General features: G+C 41.9%; 1 protein-coding gene and 1 long non-coding RNA gene across 34 annotated transcripts in view; one reads left to right on the top strand and one right to left on the bottom strand.

Moving 5' to 3' along the window:
• Nucleotides 1-12,231, bottom strand: part of LOC122174681 (uncharacterized) — a 63,438-nt gene extending 51,207 nt beyond the window's left edge. The window contains exons 1-2 of the long non-coding RNA XR_006176834.2: nucleotides 11,966-12,231; nucleotides 10,514-10,579 (exon numbers count right to left, since the gene is read on the bottom strand). This is a non-coding gene — a long non-coding RNA (uncharacterized LOC122174681). The remainder of the gene's footprint in view (nucleotides 1-10,513; nucleotides 10,580-11,965) is intronic.
• PPFIBP2 (PPFIA binding protein 2) overlaps nucleotides 12,190-22,279 on the top strand; it is a 193,839-nt gene continuing 183,749 nt past the window's right edge. For 9 of the 33 annotated variants that reach the window (XM_065594925.1, XM_065594924.1, XM_065594923.1 and 6 more), the window contains exon 1: nucleotides 12,192-12,500. In XM_065594925.1, the coding sequence (XP_065450997.1) occupies nucleotides 12,218-12,500 (283 nt within the window). In that variant the 5' untranslated portion in view covers nucleotides 12,192-12,217. Of the gene's footprint in view, nucleotides 12,501-22,279 lie in introns of all 33 variants that reach the window. The other 24 variants (XM_065594908.1, XM_065594915.1, XM_065594913.1 and 21 more) reach the window with 6 other exon arrangements.

Below are 22,279 nucleotides of genomic sequence, written 5' to 3'. Positions count from 1 at the left end.
TAAAAAAAATAAAGAGAAAGCAGCATTTTTCTTCTCCATAGTAAAGTTTTAAAGCTGTAATAAGTCAATGTTCAGTTGTAAACTTCTGAAAGAACATCCATAACGTTTTGTGCAGAGTTAGGAACATTTCAGAGTTACGAACGAGGTGTTCATAACTCTGAGGTTCTACTGTATTCTTTGAACACAGTCTTATCTGACTAAGCACAATCAAGCAACAGTGCATGAATTTCAAATACACATGATCAATAGAGAGTAAAGAATTTTTTTTAAATGAATCCCTCGTGTTTGAAGAAAGATAGTCCTGCCAGATGACATTATGCAAGCAGGAAAAATGAGAGGCTAAATTCACTGAATAAGTTACTTGCTTTGACTTATTCACGAAGTCTGTTTCTTACTAATTCATCCCCATGCAACAGTGAGGAAGAATATGTTTCCTGCATATCTAGAACTCCAACTGAATTCAATGAGCATTTTAAGAGCACTGAGAATCAGGCCCTATATGGGCATGATTGCTTGGATTTTTAAAGAAACCTAAAGGAATTACCCTGGCAGGCTTCTTTACACTCTTTTGAAAATCCTGGCCAAAACACAGGTAACAGTAACATGACATTGAATACCAAACAGCTGAGGGCCCCTTTGTAAGAAGAGGAGAGACATTTCTTATCTCTTGTCTTTGAATCGAAATTCAGGTCTGTACTGAGAAAAAACAATTTATGAACAATAACACCAAAGAAAGGGTGATCCCATAGATTTGCAGAATGATATTGATGAGCATCTCAGAACTAGGCATGAGTTTACATCTCAGCAGATAATTAAGGTTCATACTCATTAGAAATGTGAAAAGAAATCAGCCTTGTAAAAACATCATAACAAGAGTAGAGCATATATTCTTGGACAATTTGTTAGACTAGACAGAAAACAGATGGAATAACTAAATAGGAGAGCACAGTGGGTCTAAATGGGCACATCTACACTGCAAAGAAAAAACCTGCAGCACTGATAGTATGCCTATACTACCCACCAGATCGGTGGGCAGCGATTGATCCAGTGGGCGTCGATTTATCGTGTCTAGTCCAGACGCGATAAATCGACCCCCCGAGCGCTCTCCCATTGACTCCTGTACTCCACCGCCGTGTGAGGCACAGGCAGAGTCGACAGGGGAGCAGCAGCCGTTGACTCACCACAGTGAAGACACCGTGGTGAATAGATCTAAGTACGTTGACTTCAGCTACATTATTCACGTAGCTGAAGTTACGTAACTTAGATCGATTCTTCCCCCCTCTTCCCCCCAGTGTAGACCAGGCCTGAGTCTCAGGGTCTGGGTCAATTGACTCGGGGCTGCAAGGCTTGGATTGCAGGGCTAAAAATAGCAGTGTAGATATTACAACATGGGCTGGAACCTGTGCTCTGAAACCCAGTGAAGGGGAAGGGCTTAGGAGCCCAGACGCTGGTCCAAGCCTGAACGTCTACTCTGCTATTTTTAGTCCTACAGACCGAACCCACAAGCCTGAGTCAAATGACCCAGATTCTGAGATTTAGTACCATGGGTTTTTCTTTTCAGCGTAGACATACTCAAATATGTACTCTGTGAAGACAAAACTCAGAGCCAGGACATCCTATCAAGAAAATTGACTTCAAATGTGTCATAATTACACTGGTCTACAATTTTTGAGAAGTCGTCCGCTTCAGAGATAAAATGTGCTATTTATTACGTATTCTGATGTGCTGAATTCAAATATGACAATTAAAACAACTGATTGGCTACTGTTTCTAAGATCAGCAAAAGGGTTATATAAATAAAATTTATTATGAAACAAAAGGCAAAAACCTATTAGTTTAGTACTATTCAGTGTCTACTCGGTGCTTCTTGGCTTCTCTCTTGTATTCATTAAATGGAGCATCTCTTGTCACTGTCCAGCAATAGTCTGCAAGCATTGCTGGGCTCCATTTGCCCTGATAGCGTTTCTCCATTGTTGCAATGTCCTGCTGAAATCGCTCGCCGTGCTCGTCGCTCACTGCTCCGCAGTTCGGTGGAAAAAAATCTAGATGAGAGTGCAAAAAATGTATCTTTAGTGACATGTTGCAACCAAGGTTTTTGTATGCCTTGAGGAGGTTTTCCACCAACAACCTGTAGTTGTCTGCCTTGTTGTTTCCGAGAAAATTTATTGCCACTAACTGGAAGGCTTTCCATGCAGTCTTTTCTTTGCCACGCAGTGCATGGTCAAATGCATCATCTCAAAGAAGTTCACGAATCTGAAGACCAACAAAGGACCTTCCTTTATCTTAGCTTCACTTAACCTTGGAAATTTTCCACGGAGGTACTTGAAAGCTGCTTGTGTTTTGTCAATGGCCTTGACAAAGTTCTTCATCAGACCCAGCTTGATGTGTAAGGGTGGTAACAAAATCTTGCTTGATTCAACAAGTGGTGGATGCTGAACACTTTTTCTCCCAGGCTCCAATGACTGTCGGAGTGGCCAATCTTTCTTGATGTAGTGGGAATCTCTTGCACGACTATCCCATTCACAGAGAAAACAGCAGTACTTTGTGTATCCAGTCTGCAGACAAAGCAAGAGAGCAACAACCTTCAAATCGCCACAAAGCTGCCACTGATGGTAGTCATAGTTTAGGCACCTCAAAAGTTGTTTCATGTTGTCATAGGTTTCCTTCATATGGACTGCATGACCAACTGGAATTGATGGCAAAACATTGCCATTATGCAGTAAAACAGCTTTAAGACTCATCTTCGATGAATCAATGAACAGTCTCCACTCATCTGGATCATGAACGATGTTGAGGGCTGCCACCACACCATTGATGTTGTTCAGGCTACAAGATCACCTTCCATGAAGAAGAATGGGACAAGATCCTTTTGACGGTCACGGAACATGGAAACTCTAACATCACCTGCCAGGAGATTCCACTGCTGTAGTCTGGAGCCCAACAGCTCTGCCTTACTCTTGGGTAGTTCCAAATCCCTGACAAGGTCATTCAGTTCACCTTGTGTTATGAGGTGTGGTTCAGAGGAGGAGGATGGGAGAAAATGTGGGTCCTGTGACATTGATGGTTCAGGACCAGAAGTTTCATCCTCTTCCTCGTCTCACTCAAGTGAGAATGATTCTGGTGCATCAGGAACCGGCAGTCCTTCTCCGTGGGGTACTGGGCGTATAGCTGATGGACTGTTTGGATAACGCACAGTCCACTTTTTCTTCTTTGACACACCTTTCCCAACTGGAGGCACCATGCAGAAGTAACAATTGCTGGTATGATCTGTTGGCTCTCTCCAAATCTTTGGCACTGCAAAAGGCATAGATTTCCTTTTCCTGTTCAACCACTGGCGAAGATTTGTTGCACAAGTGTTGCAGCATATGTGTGGGGCCCACCTCTTGTCCTGATCTCCAATTTTGCAGCCAAAATAAAGGTGATAGGCTTTCTTAACCATAGTGGTTATACTGCGCTTTTGTGATGCAAAAGTCACTTCACCACAAACACAGCAGAAGTTATCTGCACTGTTCACACAAGTACGAGGCATCTCTGCTCACTTTGGCTAAACAGAAATGTGTCCCTTTGCAAAATCAAACATTGACAAATAAGAGAGCACGACACTGTATGATTTCTAGAGCTGATATAGGGCAATTTGTTCAGCAGAGTGATGTAAGCTTCGTTATGATTGCATCATCCATGACTTCTAGGAATAACATGATGCAATTCATAGCATGTATGACGCAATACCAGCTTCAGATTGCATCATTCATTGTTTTGCCTAAAAAGCAAGTACTGTCCAAACCCCGTCATAGATTTATTCATAGATCCAGTCAAAGATGTATTTTAGTCATTTCTGGTTTAAATTGAGATCCCTTCCCTTTATAACTCACTTATCCTCCGCCATCCCAAGTCAAGGGTCGTATATACTGACCCAATAGCATATCTTGAAAACTAGAGCCAATCAACAATTTTAAGCATCATTTTCGTTCTCAGTGACCCAGAATTAGTAAAGTTTGACTACATTTATTTCAGAAGCATTTTGGCTGTAAAACAGTGTTACAGAAGTGCAGTATGGAAGAGAGAAGCTGTGAAAGTTATACAGTATTAAATCATCTGTGGATGCAACAAGCCAAAGCAAATGACCTCCTTGAGAAGCTACCTAGAAACATAAATAGTATTTACCAGGACACATTGCCAGTAATATAAACATCTGGACTGAAGTATCAGTGTGGATGTTAGAATTAAAAGGTAATCGAAAGGTTTATTTGCCACCTGTAAAAACTTTGCTTAATGTCTAGGTGTGAATGTGAAGACACCTGGAAAAAATATTACAGAGTTTGTGAACATTATCAAGTCCGGTTTTTATGTGGACTAATGTAAATTATAGCCAAATGTGGAAGGTTTTCTCTTTTTGTTTTAAGTGGAAAAGGGACTTATTTAACTGCAATTACGTAAGAATGGCTATGCTGTGTCAGACCAATGGTCCACCTAGTTCAGTATCCTCTCTCTGACAGTGGCCAGTGCCAGGTGGTTCAGAGGGAATGAACAGAACAGGGCAATTTCAACTAAGGTGTCCAGTCCCATCTCCAGGAAGGAAGACTGCCGAAGCCGTTCAAGACACTGTGTGATATAAGGATCCACAGACTTTTTTGGAGGATAAAGGGATTTTTTTTTAACATTTAAGTGAAGGGGGGGGAGGATTCACATTTTCTTTTGGCCATGGGAAAGGACAGAGAAATATTAAGTAGCTGATATTATTTATTATTTCCCAGTAGGTCTTTTTAAATTATATCAGATCTGTGATAAATTCAAATATTCACCTTTATACACTACCTTCTTGACTCTTACAAAGTAACTGTAATTGCTTATAGAAAGTTATTTATTGCTTATGGAAAGTTAATTAACACTTTTCAGGTGTGCAATCATCAGTTGTTAAGATATGAGATAACAGGAGCCCTCTACTGGGAAATTGATAAAAAGGAGGATTAAGAAAGATACTGAACACTAGGTGGAGCTATTTGCTTGCCATTATTCTTCTTCCCTAATGTTAGATCTATAGCTGTCTCAAAAATTAGTTGGATTTAGACAGCCTGCTCAATGGCTGTACTGGTTTAGACATTACATTTTATAATGCTTCACAAAGCTTACAGATGCATTATTGAATGCCTTTTAAAAATATTTAAAAGTTATTGCTGTTCCTGTGAATTCGTGGCATTATTGTACTAGAGAAGACCTACAAGGATCATTTCAGTCACAGGACACAGTTGTTTTCAAACGAGGGGAGATTTATTAAAGATGAATGCTATGGCAGATATTAAAAACACCTGCTGCTGCAGACTGTTCAGTATACATTGAAGAATACATTTTACAAGAATTATTTTGAGTTTTAATATCAAGGACCTGTTCCTGTTCCTCTCCTCTTTCTCATAAAATTCAGAAGTAAACTGCAGGTATCCTTTGTGTAGGAACAAAATATACCCATTAGAGTTTTCATCCAGAATATTTCACATTAACTCCACCAGATTTGTGGGGGTTTGTATGTATTGTGGTCATTCTTCTGCAGAGGGAAAAAAGTCTTGCCAAGGACTTGCCAAGAAGGGTTTTACAGATGGCCTAAAACGTAGTGGAACCACTCCCAGCAGGCCTCAGGGAGGTTTGCTAAGACTGTATGCAGGGCACCCACAGAATTGAAGGGGCTGTTGTCAGTAGATCTTCAAACTGGACATGCTTTGGCCATAAAAAAGCCTGTTCAAAGAGGAACAGGGTACCAGGCTACCTCTTCTAATCAGACACTATGGGTATGTCTACACTGAATCTGAAAGTGAGCCTCCTCATCTGGATCCACAGACTTGTGTAAGCATGGCTTGCACTAGTGTATTAAATAGCTGTGTAGACATTGCTTCAACATTGCAGCTTGGGATGGAACTTGAGATCCGGAGCTACAACATCTACACAGCTATTTTAGTGCACTAGCAGAAGTTGGTGGACCTGGGTTCGGAAGCTCGCTCCCAGATGTGGTGTAGACATACCTTGTAGGGCTGTCATAGGCCAGCTGTATTGGTGAATGTTAGACAAAGGAAGGATTTGATCTGTCTTCTCTTGCATCCATTCCTCTGTAAAGGTTGTTAACTAGCTTTGCATAAAGGATAAGAATTTAAATGTATGTTTTGTTCCTTGTGGCAAGGTCTGCCTCCAAAGCACTTCCTAGTGGACTCCCATGGCACAACTCACCCCACTCGTTTCCTCTTTAATCCCCCTCTGTCAGGACTTTTGAAATCTCTCTCTTTAACAACCTTTGTGTCAGCAATCTCAGCCTGAGGCCTACCTTCTCTTCAGAGAGACTCTTGACAGGCAACTGTTTCTTTCAGCACCCCCAGGCAGGGCACTGTTAAACAACAGTATCAAAGGAAATAAAACAAAAGTGTCTTCCACCTCTCTGGGGCTACTCTTCAATCCAAGCTAGTTTCCTTACAAGCTGGATCTTTAGGCCCAGTTTACTACCAGGCAATCTGCCTGGGGTCTGACCTTCTCCAGAGCCTGCGTCAGGAGCCTCCTTCTCCCTGCTGCCCTCTCCCCGCAAGGCCAGTCACAGGTTAGGTCTACACTAGAAATGCTACAGCAACACAGCTGCACCGCTGTAGCACAGACACTGCAGCAACAGAAGGGATTCTTCCATCACTGTAGTAAATCTACCTCTGAGAGACGGTAGCTAGACTGACAGAATTCTTCCATTGACCTAGCGGTGTCTACACCAGGGCTTAGGTTGTCTTAATTACGTCACATTCTCATACAAGAGGATATATAGTACTTGAAGTTCTCTAGAGAATTTTATGGGAAAGAAGGGAGGAACAGGTCAGTGCTAAAACAGTAGAACCTTTCTAACTCACATTCATGACTGACAGACCCATTATGGACTATGAAATTTTATGAATTAGCAAGTGTGCGAGTGAACAGACAATTCAAAAACACTAAAGCTACTACACCAGAAAGTCAAGTATCAGAGGGGTAGCCATGTTAGTCTGTATCCACAAAAACGAGGAGTCCAGTGGCACCTTAAAAACTAACAGATTTATTTGGGCATAAGCTTTCATGGGTAAAAACCCACTTCTTCAGATCCTTTGTTCATTTACTTTAGTTTATAGTTTGTGTTTTCTAAATGTAAGTGCTTGTTTTGTAAATATACTGTAGTGTATTTATTATTACAAGATCTCATTACAGCTCTTTACTATTAGAGCTTGGTTAAGTGATGGGCTGAGACCACTAGCCTGTCTTGTGAAAATGCTTGGATTCGTTATTAAGAAAAACTAGATTCAGTGAGGCTGTATGACAAATGGGTTACTGGCAGCCACTTCACTTAAATTTCAATTCTCTTCTGGAAATTGTACAATAAAACCGGTTTATTAACTCTTTACCAAAGGCAAACTACAATCTGGTATGTATAACTGGAAAACAATTTGAAAAGATTTTCAATTTATATACAACATGCACATGACATGCCTTAGACCCCATTACTGAACTGAGCTTCAGGCGGCTAGACCCCTATGCTGATACAATGCCCTGCTGAGGCCATTGAGCCTCCATGTCAGAGGACTAGCCATGAAAAGCACATTGCAGGGCTTGTCCACTGTCATCTGTTTTTAGGCCCTGTTCCTGCAAGACTGACATACTGATTTAACTTTCTTTACACATGTGAGTAGCCCCATTGGGCCTTCTAAAGAGACTACTCACATGTATACGTGTCAGTAGGATGACCAGATGTCCCGATTTTATAGGGACAGTCCTGATTTTTGGGTCTTTTTCTTATATAGACTCCTATTACCTCCCACCCCCGTCCCGATTTTTCACACATGTTGTCTGGTCACCCTACGTGTCAGTACAGTTGTAGGATCAGGAGCTTGCAAAAATGCAGGCCCTTACAGCATTGCCATCTTGACCCATAATCCAAGATTGTGATATTGGGAAAGAAAAAAAAACTGCTCAACTAACTTTTTACCAGCAGAATAATGTATCCCAGTATATATAGCTGGAGATGGAAAGTGGAATATTTATTGAGATAACCAGTGAATTCTTGACACTGAACACTTGGGAGGTCACAAACAATATTCCACTGCTTCTGCTGGAAATAATTTCCTGATAACATTAATAAGGTTTCCCATGACTCAGTTTCCACACAAGCATTTCTTTATTAGTCCAAAGACCACTTAGTGTTGGTTACATCCAAAATACAAACACAGTATAAACATACACACCCCCACCCCCCCCACACACCCTATATTATATACCCTAGAAACCATACAGTTATAAGCATTGGCAAAAATACTTAAAATAGGCTCAGGCCAGGGAATTACATTGCATGAATCTGGAGGTGTAAGATAAAGCTCTGACAAAGAACCCCTTAAAAAAACTTGCTTTTTTTATACACTATAACAAACAAGTGATGTCATTGCTGGTTATTGAACCTTAGCTGCAGTTAGCTGAAGGAGTTTAGGGCTGTACTCTGCTCTCTTCAACATTTTTTCCTTTAGAAGACTTTCACATATTTTTTGGACTAAGCATTTCTAACCAATTATTTACTGCACCTGGTGCCCAATTAACCATTTTTTCTTTATTTCCCAAGCCTTAAATAAGATAACACCCGTATTCCAAAGGCACAAACAATCCCTCTTTCCGTGAATTCATTCTTTTTGGTGACATGCTTTGAACCGATTATTCTTGTTTACATCCAAACTCAATTTAAAACCATAGTTTGCTCAGGTCTAATCTGGTCCTATAGTCCTACAGCATCAAGAAAGGGCAGGGGGAAAAACTGTCACTAAAACTCAGACAAAAAACAGTGTGACAGAATCACTGTCTTTTGGGTTTCCTGCCTTGTTTTTGCATAGGCTCACTTTGAGAAGCAAGGTTCTGCTGTCTGTGAATAAAGTTCATTGTTATCAGAGAGAAGCAGAGTCCTAATACACTAGTGTCACAAAGACAGCGCTGTATCTCCACTGCTGTAGAAAAGAAACAAGCTATTCTTAGTGAATTATGGAGGGATTACTGCAATGGTAATTAGCCAAACAGAAAGAGTACAGGGGTTCAGGACAGCTGAGAGAGAGAGAGAAACTGTTTCTCTATGCCTACACTGGGAGAGAGTCATGCTAGAAAAAATTTAACTAACATGTTTTAATGAACATGACATAAAACATGACTTTACACTAATGTAGTCAGGGACAAGTAGTGTTTAAAAGTGTGTTAACTGTCTGCAACAAATGGATTGATCACAATTACCCAACATTTTTAAATATGACTGTCCTTCTACACATTTTGGGCAAAATCATATTTAAATCATGTTAGTTAAAACATTTTAATAAACATGTTTTCTAACATGACACATTTTCCTACTGTAGACATGACCTGAGGGGCCAGGATTTGAAAGCAGGGCTTAAAGAGGTCTGAGAAAGGGACTGGTTCCAGCATTGCACAGTTGTGGTATTTTGTTAGTTCATAACTATATTTTAGGGTAAACACCTAACTTAATTATATCTGAAATGCTCCTTAGGCCATTTAGTGCTCACCAACAACCTATCTGCCTCAGACCCATATCAGAACTGTATTTTATTTTATTTGGCCAACTCTGCAGCCCCGTGTGATTTAGTCAACTTAAAACCCTGCTTGAAAGGAAACCTCAAAGTTAACAGGGCGGCTGAGCTGAGAGGAATCTAGAGAAGCCAGCAGTAGGAAAGATGAGAATCAGGTTCAAAAACAAGTCAAAATCAGTGCAAGATCTGTGGGTTCTGGCCAATTTTACTTAGTTGCTAGCATGTTAGAGATATTCAATTTCAATCCCCCTTTACTCCCTCTCCCATACTGGACAGTTTCCTTCTACCAGTCAAGTCCAGTTCTTTGCCCTGGTATGTGCTTTATGGCTCCTAGCTTGCAAACATTAATGCATGAACTTAACTTACTTTTAAGCTCATGCATAAATGTTTGCAGAATTGGGCTATGTTAGATGATTAACAAGGAACAAAACACCTAACAAAACCATTAAACCTTTTGGTTTTCCAAGCACAGCAGTGTTTTACGCTGACTGGAAGGAATTCTTAAAATGACAGATAATAAGAAGTACACCTCTACCCCGATATAACACAAATTTGGATATAACGCGGTAAAGCAGTGCTGGGGGGGGAGGGGGGGCGCACACTCCGATGAATCAAAGCAAGTTTGATATAACGTGGTTTCACCTATAACACGGTACGATTTTTTAGCTCCCGAGGACAGCGTTATATCAAGGTAGAGGTGTAATTAGAATTATGTGGAAACATAACATTAAATATTTCAGACCATTCAAATGGATGCAAGTTATAATCTGATGGCACTCAACATCCTTCAATAGTTCAAATATGATTTTGCAGTACAGACTAACTGAAATTTGTTTTTAATTACATCATGCACATTACAACTACTTAAAACTTCTTGTTGTATTTTCTGCTAATTGCCCACTGTCATTTAATCATCTCCTTAGAAAAATAACATAATCAGACACACTCACCACATGGAAGCTGTGATTTTTCATCTTTTTGAAGGAGCTGTGTCAGTGTCATGCATGCTCAGTGACCTATTTGGGTGACAAAAAACAAAACAATAGATATTGTCATCAGTCTCTGGATCAGCCACCTGCATGAAAGGGACATGGTCAGTAAACACTAAAGGCCTGATCTTATCATACTTTATATGAGGCTCAGAAACAATCCTGCAATCTGATTAAAAAGAAGTGAAAAAGTACATCTTTAACCTGCAGGTTGTCATTTAAAGTTAAGTAAGCTTTTTTCCCTAGGGTTTGTCTATACTAGACAGCTTTGATGCTAAGTGGTAAAATTACTGTATTAGAAACCAAAATAAGCAATACTAATATGTCACCTTTATACCAGTATAACCGGAGTCTAACCTGGGGTTTGTACTAGCATAAATATGTTGGTAAAAAAATCACCCCCTAACTGATAAGTTATACAAGTAAACTTTTAAGTGCTGACCAGGCCTTACTTTGTTTCTATATCTCTGGAGAGGCTTTTTTTCTGGATCAAAAGTTTATATCCATAGTTTTAGTTACTCCTGGAAAATTCTTGGTACAGAATAGTAGTATTGCAACAAGAAATATCAGTCTCAACAAATATTTGTTTGATAACACTGTTCTGCCAAATTTTTAAATTTATTATTCCATTTCAGCAATAATGTAATGGGGATATTTACAAAGGCACAAATAGCAGTGGAGAATTGGGTGCTAAACAGCCATTTGTGCTTTTGAAAATCTTTTCCATACAGTGCATTTCTGCATCACCTTCCACTCAAAGGCTCAAATCACTGAGGCTCTGATCCTGCAAAGAGAGGGCTACAGAGCTTATTACAGAATCAGGACCCAAGGCACTAGTAAGAAAGCCCATTTAGATACCGAGATAGACTTTACCAATTTTAATGAGTTAAGGCTCAACACACTGCTGAGAGGCAGAGAAAGTCTTAATGATTCCATTTTAGAGACAAGGAAACTGAGGCACAGAGTAGCAATGATCACAACTTGTCCATTGTCACATACAAGTCAATAGCAGAGCTCAGAGTATGTCCTGATTCCTGCCATCCCTTTGTAACCAAACCCTGGTATAACTATTTTGGTTGGGGGTGATATTTTATATTTATACTGGTACAACCTCCAGCATGGATGCAATTATAACCAGTCTAAAAGTGCTTACGTTGATGTAGTTTATTACCCTTCCTGTCTGGAGGTAAGCTACACCACTGTTTCCACTTTTAGACCAGTACAACTGCAGCCACGCTAAGGGGCTTGCACCGCGTTAACTATACCACTAGAGAGGTACAACTCTGGGTGTAGACGAGACCTACGTGTTGGCATTTTACTGCACCCATGAAAGCCTGTTAAACCAAATACTTTGTAGTGAGAAGCGTAGAAAGTTTGCACCCGAATGTAGCTACTGAGCGGGAAAGATCTAACCGGCAAAGAAACGCCAACCGCCCGGGTCTCCCCTTGGGTCCTGCAAGTGTTGCTACAACTGCCCCCATGTGCAGCCAGTGACCCCGGGGCTGTTCTGAGCCCCTTCTCCCGTGTGCCAGCGCCCCGGGGAACACCTGCCCCGAGGCAACGCCGCCGAGCCAGTGCCCCGCACTGCCCTCCCCTCTCTCCCCCCGCTTCCACTCCAAATCACGTGGGAACAATAGCTGCCTGCCGGTCCCGTCCCCAGAACCAATGGCGCTGGAGCTCGGACTCGGGCAGCCGGACTCCACTCGCCCTAGGCAGCGGGGCGCAGGGGCCACTGCGCGGCCAGGGGCGGCCGCTGCGCGCGCGCGTGCGTCTCCTCCAGCCCGGAGAACAAGCACAGCGCCCGCGCAGCTGCGCCGGCCGGGGCAGAGCGCGCGCCCCGGGGCGCCACGCCGAGGGGAACCGGGCCGCTCAGGTCAGTGCCGCCGGGCAGCCTCGCGCCTGCCTGGGCGGGAGGGACTAAGTCTGTGCTGTGCCCCGCCAACAAACGGTAACTCGGCCAGTGCTGGCTGACCTCGGGGGGCGGCTGGGGACGGGCTGGGTTTGGGGCTCCTCCAAGACACCCTTAGCGGTTCTCTTGCCCGCTGTGCCCTGAGCAAGCCGGGGGCTGCGTGTGACAAGGCTGAGGGGCAACTGGGAGCCCAGAACTCTGCGCTACCCCAGCCTCTGCCACTGACTGGCTCTGTGTCCTCGGGCACCTCACTTCACTTCGCCATGAGCCCAGGGCTGCTCTCAGTTTAAATACTGGTGCCAGAGCCGGGTGACTCACTTCAGTGTAACAGCCAGCAGTAATCCAGCCTTCCGTGGCTCAGTTTCCCCTCTGTGTAAACCCCCATCTCACAGGCTGTTCTTGGATGTTTTTGTTAATTATTTTAAGGTGCTGTAAGTGTTTTGTTAGACGTGTGCAAGGGTTTTAAAAATCCCTTCAGTCCTATGAGTGTAAACTAAGTGTAAAGCTGGGTTTCCTGCTTCCTTTTTTTGGTTTTGTTTCGTTGCATTATAGGAACTTTTATTCTTTCGCCAGTAATATTGAGACATTAATTTTAAATGAAAATGACTCACGAAGAGACTCCCTTATACATGTTTATTCTTGTTGGGTTAAGAAGGCTTTAAAACGGAATTTATGCTGGTGGGTTAATAAACTAGTTTATTGACATAAGGCTGTTGATTCAGAGTATGTGCTGTCATTGAGTACATCCTGTTGCAGCCAAACTTAGTTAAGTGGAAGAGAGGAATGTACATATTGTTGCATGAACTGCAATTCAAAGCACTGCTGTGCTTTCAGCATTCAGTCCTGCTTTGTTTGTTTGTTTGTTTGTTCTCATCGCTGCAAGAGTGAAAGAAATCTGGATTCAAGTATACTTTATGTAATGTGGCATGAAAGTGTTTATCCAATGACTAATTCAGAAAATAAGTTACCAAAGGGAATAAAATAGCTAAGAGGACAGACACCATGTATGGAACAATGGGGGATAACATTATTATTATTATTATTATTATTTATTATGGTTTATTTTTTCACCACACAACACACAATCAATTCTAAGCTCTCAGGAGCTTGACTTTTGTTGTTTCTAAGGCCTCATCTACACCTAAAAATTAGGTTGATCTAGCTACATCACTCATAGATAAAGTTATGATTTATTCACCGGTATTTTTAGTAAAAGTCATGGACAGGTCATGGGCAATAAACAAAAATTCACAGCCCATGACTTGTCCATGACTTATACTAAAAACACCTGTGATTAAATCTTGCGGGGACCTGGGCGGGGGGAGTGCTCTGGGGGCTGGGCATGGGGGGGGCACCCGGGCCCAGTGGCAACAGCTGCCAAGGGCTGCGGACCATGGCTGCTCTGGCTGGGGCCACCAGAGCAGTGTCTGGTGTGGCTGTCCCGGGGCCACGTGAGTAGCTGCCCTGGAGTCAGCTGCTGGGGCGGCCTTGGGGTCAGTCACGCTGGCCCCTGCATAAATCACGGAGGTCACGTAGTTAAGCCGACCTAAGCCCCGGTATCGACACTGCTAGGTCAACTTAAGAATTCTTCCAATGACCTAGGTGATGTCTCTCAAGGGGGTGGATTTACTATAGTGGTGGAAAAAAACATTCTGTCGCTGTAGCAAGTGTCTATACTATAGCGATGTATCTGCAGCTCTGTAGAACTTGTGCGTTAGGGTACATCTACATATATTTGCAACCCGGGAAGATATGGGAGGCAAGAGTATGGGGTGATGTCAAATGATCTCTTATTTCATGAGTGTTGACTTTGCTTAGGGATCTATCAAATTCACAGCCCATTTTGGTCAATTTCACGGTCATAGGATTTTTAAAATGATAAGAGAAAATACATTAGGCAAACTAGTGGATATGGGTGTCTGGGTAGCTAATGGATTAAGATCATAAGACACTCTTTCCTTAACCTGTGTATTAGATAATTTTAATATTAGCTTTAATAAAAAGAATTAATTTGTCTGTAGTGTGAGATTTGCATTAGAATACACACTATAATAACCTGATAAGGTTCTTGCATTGCATTCAGTTCCTGATTGATGTCTTTTTAGGGGAACTTTCTTCTCTTCTCATTTTTCTTTTGGTATTAAGAAGCCCCGGTAAATAATTGTGTGTGTTGTGTATATACCAGCTGGCTGTAGAACAGCTTAATTCTGAAACTTTTACAAAGAGGACAGAGTGGATGGAATGGGAAGTAATATTTACAGGGCCAACAGTAAACGTAACTTTAAAAAGCAAGTTGAAATCAAAAAGCATTGAGGAATTAATTTAGTAGTGGGGAGAGACCAATATTATCAGTATCTGAATTAAATAGCCTGATGACCTGAGAAGACAGAAGTGGTGTCGGTGCAGGATGGAACCGAGTTCTTGGTAGAGTTCTTGAATTGAATTCGCAGTTGTTAGAGTAAAGCATCACAGTACCCCTGTAATGTAGGTTTTGCCCCATTTTGCAGGTGAATCAGGAAAACCTGGTTTCTATTTCTGACTCTGCCATGTAATACCCATATAATAAAGCAAACAGCGACCGCTTTCCTTCTTAATGAGCATCCACACAATGATTTAATATGCTTTAACTTCGTACCTTTAGTTAATTTGTCTTAGCTCTCCTGAGTGTCCCCATGTAGACAGCCCATTAGGTTGCAAACTTTTCAGGACAGGCACTTTCTCTTAGTATGTTTTGGCAGTGACCAGCACATTGAGGTCCTGGTCTTGATTGGGGCCTTTTAGGTAGAGCCCTGTGTGGATATAAAATTTGTATCCACATCCAATCTGTGATCTGCAAAAATGGTCCGTGGATATCTGAGGATTTGCAGGACTCTACTGCAATACCAATAAATAATAATGAGAGGTGAAGTGACATGTCCAACAATGTACAGCCTTTCAGTGGCAGAGACAGGATTAGAACCCATAACTCTTAATATGCTTTAACCACTAGTCATGCTGCCTTTCATAAAGGAAAAACCTGTTTAAATACAAACCTTATGGTGACAGTGATGTGAGAAGGAAGGAAAAAGTGTGTGACAGTTTAATATGTCTACTTAAATATGATGTAGTTAATGGCTTATGAAAGCTTTCACACATGTAGAGAGCAAGACCATTTTATCAGCTGTTTGTGTTTATAGTGGGTTAAGGTGAAGAGAGGATCCACTGGCCCTGAGTTGCTTCATAAGCTGAGTGTCAGACATTCCACTTGGGAAGAAGCCACCCTTGCTTTTCACCTGTACACAGCTTATGCTGGAATGATGAAACTGTATGGGTATAGCTCAGAGTCCCATTGGAGCAGGAGAAGTTGCTTGGCAGAGGAGTAACATCATTTAGATTACAAATTAAATGAGACCCTTCCGCAAAGTGGGAAAATATTTCCAAGCCATCCATCTGTTTGTTTCAAACAAATGAAGTCCCTGATCCTGCTGATCTGTGCAGGCATAGCCCTGTTCTTACATGAAGCCCCGTTGCAGTGGGGCTCTGCTAGGCTTGGGTATTAATCAGTTTACAAGATTCAGGGTCTACAACTATCACCTCCTTTTAAATGTCTATTTTAAGTTTTTTAATATAATTCAGAACATTCAGTATTTATCCAAATAGAGATGATAGTATTTTCCTATATTTTAAAGGTTTTCTTTATTGTAAAAATACATTCCCTCATGCCAGGTGGGTGAGGTAATATCTTTATTAAGAATTTCTATTGGTGAAGGAGACGAACTTTCTTGCTAGACACAGCTCTTCTTCATGTCTGGGAAAGGTACAGGGAGTGTCACAGCTAAATACAAGGTGGCATATATGTTTTGCATAAATCATTAACACATATTCTAAGGGACCATTCAAGGTGAAGTGGCCCATTAACACCTCTTCAGTCATAAGACAAAAGAAGGGGGTTAGTGGGATACAGATTGTTGTAATAAGCCATAAATCAATGCCTTTATTAAACCATGAGTATCTAATGTCTAGCAAGATCTCAGGCTCCTGTTTTGAAGGTGTTGTGCAGGTTTCCTTTGAGCACGAGGACTGCGAGGTGAGGTATGGAGTAATCATTTTGTGAAAAGTGCTCACCCACAGGTGATATAGTGTTCTTGTCTTTTATTATTTTTCTGTGTGAGTTCATTTGAGAGTGTAGTGATTGTCTTCTTTCACCCACGCAGTTGTTATTGGGGCATTTAGTGCATTGGATGAGGTCCACCACATGTGTGACAAGCTGTATGAAGGCTCACAACCGTATAAACATAGGCACATTTTCATTAAATGCAGTTTATCACACAAGGCCTCTCTGTATTTTCTAAAGTTACAAAATGGTAACTTGGAAAGTAAATGCACTAGGATTCAAAACCACCCGCAATGCTCACAATTTGGGGGAAAGATAAAAGGCTTCAAAAATGACTTCCAGAGACATCACACAAAAGGGGTTACACCATTCAGATACTTGTAGATGTTATCATGTCCTCCCCCTTGCCATCCTTGACTTCCCAAAATAGTTGAATAGCCAAGTTATACATATTTAGTTTTTGTAATCTCTCAAAATCCAAGAATTCCAGCCTGCAATACTTTTTGTTGCTCTTCTCTAAATTCCCTCCAGCTTGTCAATATCTTTCCATGGTATATTAAATTTTCTATGCTACGTCAGCTTGCCAGTTTATTTTGAGGCATTGCCTGAAGCAGTAATTGAGACCATATTTTTCCCTGGATGATTAGCTCTTTGACTTTATTTGATCCCCCACAACTAAGGAGATAAGATGTCTTTGATGGACTCTGGCTGCATAATTTCCCCTCTTTACAATATAGTAGTCCCTGTCTCCTCCTCCAGCTTTTATGAAGGCACTTCTTGTAGCTAAATGACTATTCCCATAGATTTTTAGTTCAATGTTTTTATTTACATTCTCTTGTGTTCTTGTTACGCTTGGTGCAATTCTTTCTCCTTTGTTTGTGTGGATGTTGTGCACTTTTTGCAATAAAATCATTTCCCAGTAGCACTACAAATCTATTTGGCAATTCATTGATATGTAGAAGCCAATGAGCACAAGAAGCTTTAATTGCAAAGATAAGTTTTGTTTAAAAATAACAAAATCAGCAAAGCCTATGTAACTTCTAGATCAACTTGCCCATTGCTTGTTTTATATTGATGATTTGCGAAGTTACTATTTAGGAATCCACAGAACTGGCAGTATGGAGATCTGTGTTCTTTGCCTCATGTTTGCCATTTGTAAAACAGATAATATTACTCAGAGGTGGTGGTGGGTTGATGTAAGGTTTAATTTTTTTTAATATTTGTGTATGCCCTATGGCTAGAATCTCCGGAGTAGAAAATCTCTCTACTTCCTCCATTCGTGTAAGGCAGGGATCGGCAACCTTTGGCACACAGCTCGCCAGGGTAAGCACCCTGGCAGGCCGGGCCGGTTTGTTTACCTGTCGCGTCCGCAGGTTTGGCCGATCGCAGCTCCCACTGGCCACGGTTCGCTGCTCCAGGCCAATGGGGGCTGCGGGAAGTGGCGCGGGCCTCCCCCAGCCAGCAGTTCACAAGCTGCCCATGTTCAGCATCCAGGATCTCTCGTTAATAATATTTGGGAAAGTTGTCCACTGTTGTACATCACAGTGGCTTCCAGGTATAAACACAAGTAAATCAGTCAGCATTTATAAATCAAAAATATGAAAAGACAATACCTTAAATTTTAAACCCATTTTGCAAGATTTGATTTAAAAGATGAGCTTTGTGTCATGCTCTGGGTGCTAATAAACTCTAGTGCTGACAGTCCACCAGTGAGGACAAATTCCACAATTGGGGTCCTTCACTAAGAACACCTTCTTTCCAGTCTGCAAGAGTGTGTGTCTGAAGATTGTCAACAAAATCACTTATTCTGATCTCAGCCATCGTGCTGACATATAGGGCTGTATATAATTCATAAGGTAAGCCAAAGTAGCCCATGGAGCACAGGCTGCAATGGACTCTCGTCCATCTCTTTCCACTAAGCAGGTAGGTCATCAGATTCTGCAATAACTGGAACGTCTGAGAGATTTTCAAGGATACCCCCATGTAAATTCAATTTCACTAGTCCAACCTGGAATGAGGTGCTGTGGATGTGCTTAGCCATATGTTTAGTTTGTAACAACTGAATGATTTCTGCACAGGGAGGTGTGACTGCAGTAAATTTCCATTCAATTCTCCCTGTGTATCAGAAGCGACAAAAATTGCATGGCAGTATAACTATGCGACGTAGAGCAACTTAACACTATGCCAAACCTATCATGGAATTCTAAGGCCTGGTCTACACTGGGGGGGGGGGGGGGGGATATCGATCTAAGATACGCAACTTCAGCTACGAGAATAACGTAGCTGAAGTCGACATATCTTAGATTGACTTACCTCACGGCGCGGATTGACGGCCACGACTCCCCCGTCGACTCTGCTTCCGCCTCTCGCTCTGGTGGAGTTCCGGAGTCGACGGGGAGCGTGTTCGTGGATCGATTTATCGCCTCTAGACAAGATAGATTGATCCCCGATAGATTGATCACTACCTGCCAATCCGGCGGGTAGTGTGGACGTATCGTAAGTGAACTTGGAAGAGGGGTTTGGGATCTCTGCAGAGGAGGAGTCCTGACGCTGTGACACTGGAATTGATTTTTTAATCCGAGTCCCTCTTACGGCAGTATGATGTGCTGACCACGGAGCCATTAGGTGAAGACAGATGATTTCTAACGAAGTGTTGCAGTGTTTGCTGTCTCTTAATCTAATCCTGTCTCATCTCTGTGTAGATATAAATATATCAATCATCACCACCATGCTATCTGAGCATGGGTGAGTGACCACACTTCACCCCTTCTCAGCACCTTGCAGAACCAGTCCCTTTTTTCCCCCCGCCATGGGGCAAACGTTTGTTTATTTTATTTGGCATAACAGTGAATATGGCTGCTTTTAGTTTAACAGCAACTTTAACTTTCTCGATCCTGGCTAGCTATCTGTGCACCCATATCCTCATTGGTGCCAGAATAGCTATTACGTGAGAATTAAATAACTGTTTTTGCAGAGCCTGCAGAAGGAATAGAAAATATAATTTCTATGTCCTGTAAAAATAGTGGCTGTATTTTCTTTCTGTATGATTATATTGAGGAACTGAAGTAATTTTTTGGTTTCAATAACAATGTTTATAGAATAACAACATTTAGAAGGGATGTCTGTCAAATTTTGGCATTGGGTATTTGACATCACTTTTTTTTTTTTTTTTTTTAAGCAGGTGCGTAAGTAATTGCTAGATTGAAGCCTAACTCCATTAGTGCAGTTTTATACACTTTCTGTACTTTCTCTGGTATTTTTTTTTAATAAAATTAAAGGTAGTACAGTGCAGAGCATAGTCATTTACACATGGATACTAATACATAAAAACAACACATGGGGTACATAAGCTATTTCCATGCACGTGTAGCGAGAGAGAGAGGCATATTTGTTTAATTTTTGAAGGTCATAATGCAGAAATTGGAATTATCACAATAATAAAAATGAAAATATTGCCTGGAATTAATCTTGTCATGATTTTCTTGGGACAATAAAATCAATCATTGTTGGAATGTAAAGGAGACAATTGGCTATCTGCCTGACAATCAATTAAATAATGGGGAAAGCCAGGGCTTCCTTAAAAACTTGGAACAATCATTTCTATTATTTTTCTTTCCATGTGAGTTTGAAGATGTACTATGCAAACTGCTGCATATCATTGTTAATAACCATTTTTCTTTAAATAGAATATTAGAAGTGGAAAGCTTGATGGTTAAGGGGACATGTTTTCTCAACTGTAATAATAATATACACTGTGTCTGTGCTAAATTGCATCATCCATGTGAAATGTGAAGTAGTCCAAGATTAAGGTGGAGGATTAAGGAAAGAAAGCAGCTGTCTATCAGGAGGAGGCGGAAGGGATCTTTTGTATGCTGGCCCAGAAATTAAAAAGGCTTATGGTAGCCACGGAGAGTGGTTAAAGCATGTGTTTGGGGTGGGGAATGACAGACCAGACTACTGAAAAATTGCAGTGTGCTGGCAGCGATGGTGCCTGAACTCCTTATTGGAGGCTAGAGGCATTTTACAAACTACCCAAGGACATGCTGCTAAGCTAGACAGTGTGAAGCAACTGGAATCTGCATTAGGGGAAGGAGGTACAGATGGCAGACTTGGTTTTCTCCCCTAGAATCTCAGGATAGGCTCACACTCATTGAAGGTGGAGCTGCTTCCAGGGGTCAGGGAGCCGCCCTAGGTACTGAAGAGGCAAGTGGTGGTGTGCGGAGAGAGCAGCAGGCCTAAAGACTGGTTCTGTGGTGAAGGCAGCAGCAAGTGCTTATCCACAACCTCATATGCGATTCTTGTGTTAATTTGGAATAGTAATAGAAGGTTCATGAATATTCATAGTAAATGAATCACACACACACTATGTCTTCATCTAAGAGTTTGCCAGATTGTGTGCAAGCAGGGCCGGCTCTGGCTTTCTGGCTGCCCCAAGCAAAAAAAAACAAACCTGTGGCACGGCCGGAGCCAGGGTACAGGGGGATTCCCTACCTTGCAGATGTGCCCCGGCTAGCAGGGGAAGAGGGAGGGAGCGGGGGGAGAGAGAGAAGAGGGGCGGCCAGGGCTTCAGTGGGGCGCTGCCACATGGCCCCTCCCGCCGTGCCTCCTGCCAGGAGGGCTCCGCACCGCTCCGGTCGGCTGGGAGGGAATGACGCAGGCTGCCCTGCCGGGCTTGCTGCAGGGCGCTCCCGTCGTCCACGCCGCTGCCCCCTACAGGGCGGCCGGAGCGGAACAACAACAACAACAAAAAAAGCGGCCGTGCCGCCCTAGGATTGGGCGGAATGCCGCCTCCTACAAGCTGCCGCCCCAAGCACCAGCTTGCTCGGCTGGTGCCTGGAGCCGGCCCTGTGTGCAAGTAGGGTGACCAGATAGCAAATGTGAAAAATCAGGACGGGGTAGGGGGTAATAGGAGCCTATATAACAAAATGCCACAAAAATCGGGACCGTCCCTATAAAATCGGGACATCTGGTCACCCTATGTGCAAGAGAAGTAAGTACAACAGATAGGTTCAATCTGCAGTACCTGAATCCGGATTTCAAACACTCTCAACATTGGAACTGGGATTTTGATTCATCCAAGATTTAAATGATAGGCAATCTGCAAAGATCAAAGCTAGACACTCCTGAAATGCAGAGATTTTTTTTTTTTTTTAATCAGGGATTCCTGCTTGGGCCTATCTCCAATTACTCACTTATACTTTCATACAAGAACATCACTTTGTTACTCCATTTGCACAAATTTCTACGCAAAAATACAGCAGAAAATTCTTACTTATGACAGAAAAATCTTTATCAAATTTGAGGTGACTCTAAGAAACACTGTGAATTATGTGTTTGTTCCAATATAGATCTTGTTAACCCAATTATTGTTTGCATGTTTAACCTGAATTTGGTATGTAAAGCGAGATTGAAGTAGTCCAGATGGTAGCATCTGCTTTAATGATCCATAATCAGAGCATCTTACTTTGTCATTTCACTAAGATTTATGAATATAACTTATTGTGATGATCATGTATTAGTGTGATATAGTAGGTTGCCAAACCAAAGTATTCTGGTGATATCTGGAGATAATGCTTTGTCTATAGAAGACCTTGGAGTAAATCCAATTTAGTAAAGAGATAAGAGACCATCGTTAAGAACCTCATGGAAACAAAGGTTCTGCGTTTTGCTGAGATAGTCATTGTACAATACAATAGCAGTGTGTGTGGTGCATATTCAGAACTAT

The sequence above is a fragment of the Chrysemys picta genome, chromosome 4, assembly GCF_011386835.1.
Source record: "Chrysemys picta bellii isolate R12L10 chromosome 4, ASM1138683v2, whole genome shotgun sequence".
Classification (NCBI taxonomy): domain Eukaryota; kingdom Metazoa; phylum Chordata; order Testudines; family Emydidae; genus Chrysemys; species Chrysemys picta.
The sequence above is the reverse complement of the archived record's forward strand: the minus strand, read 5'-3'. Positions and strand labels throughout refer to the sequence as shown.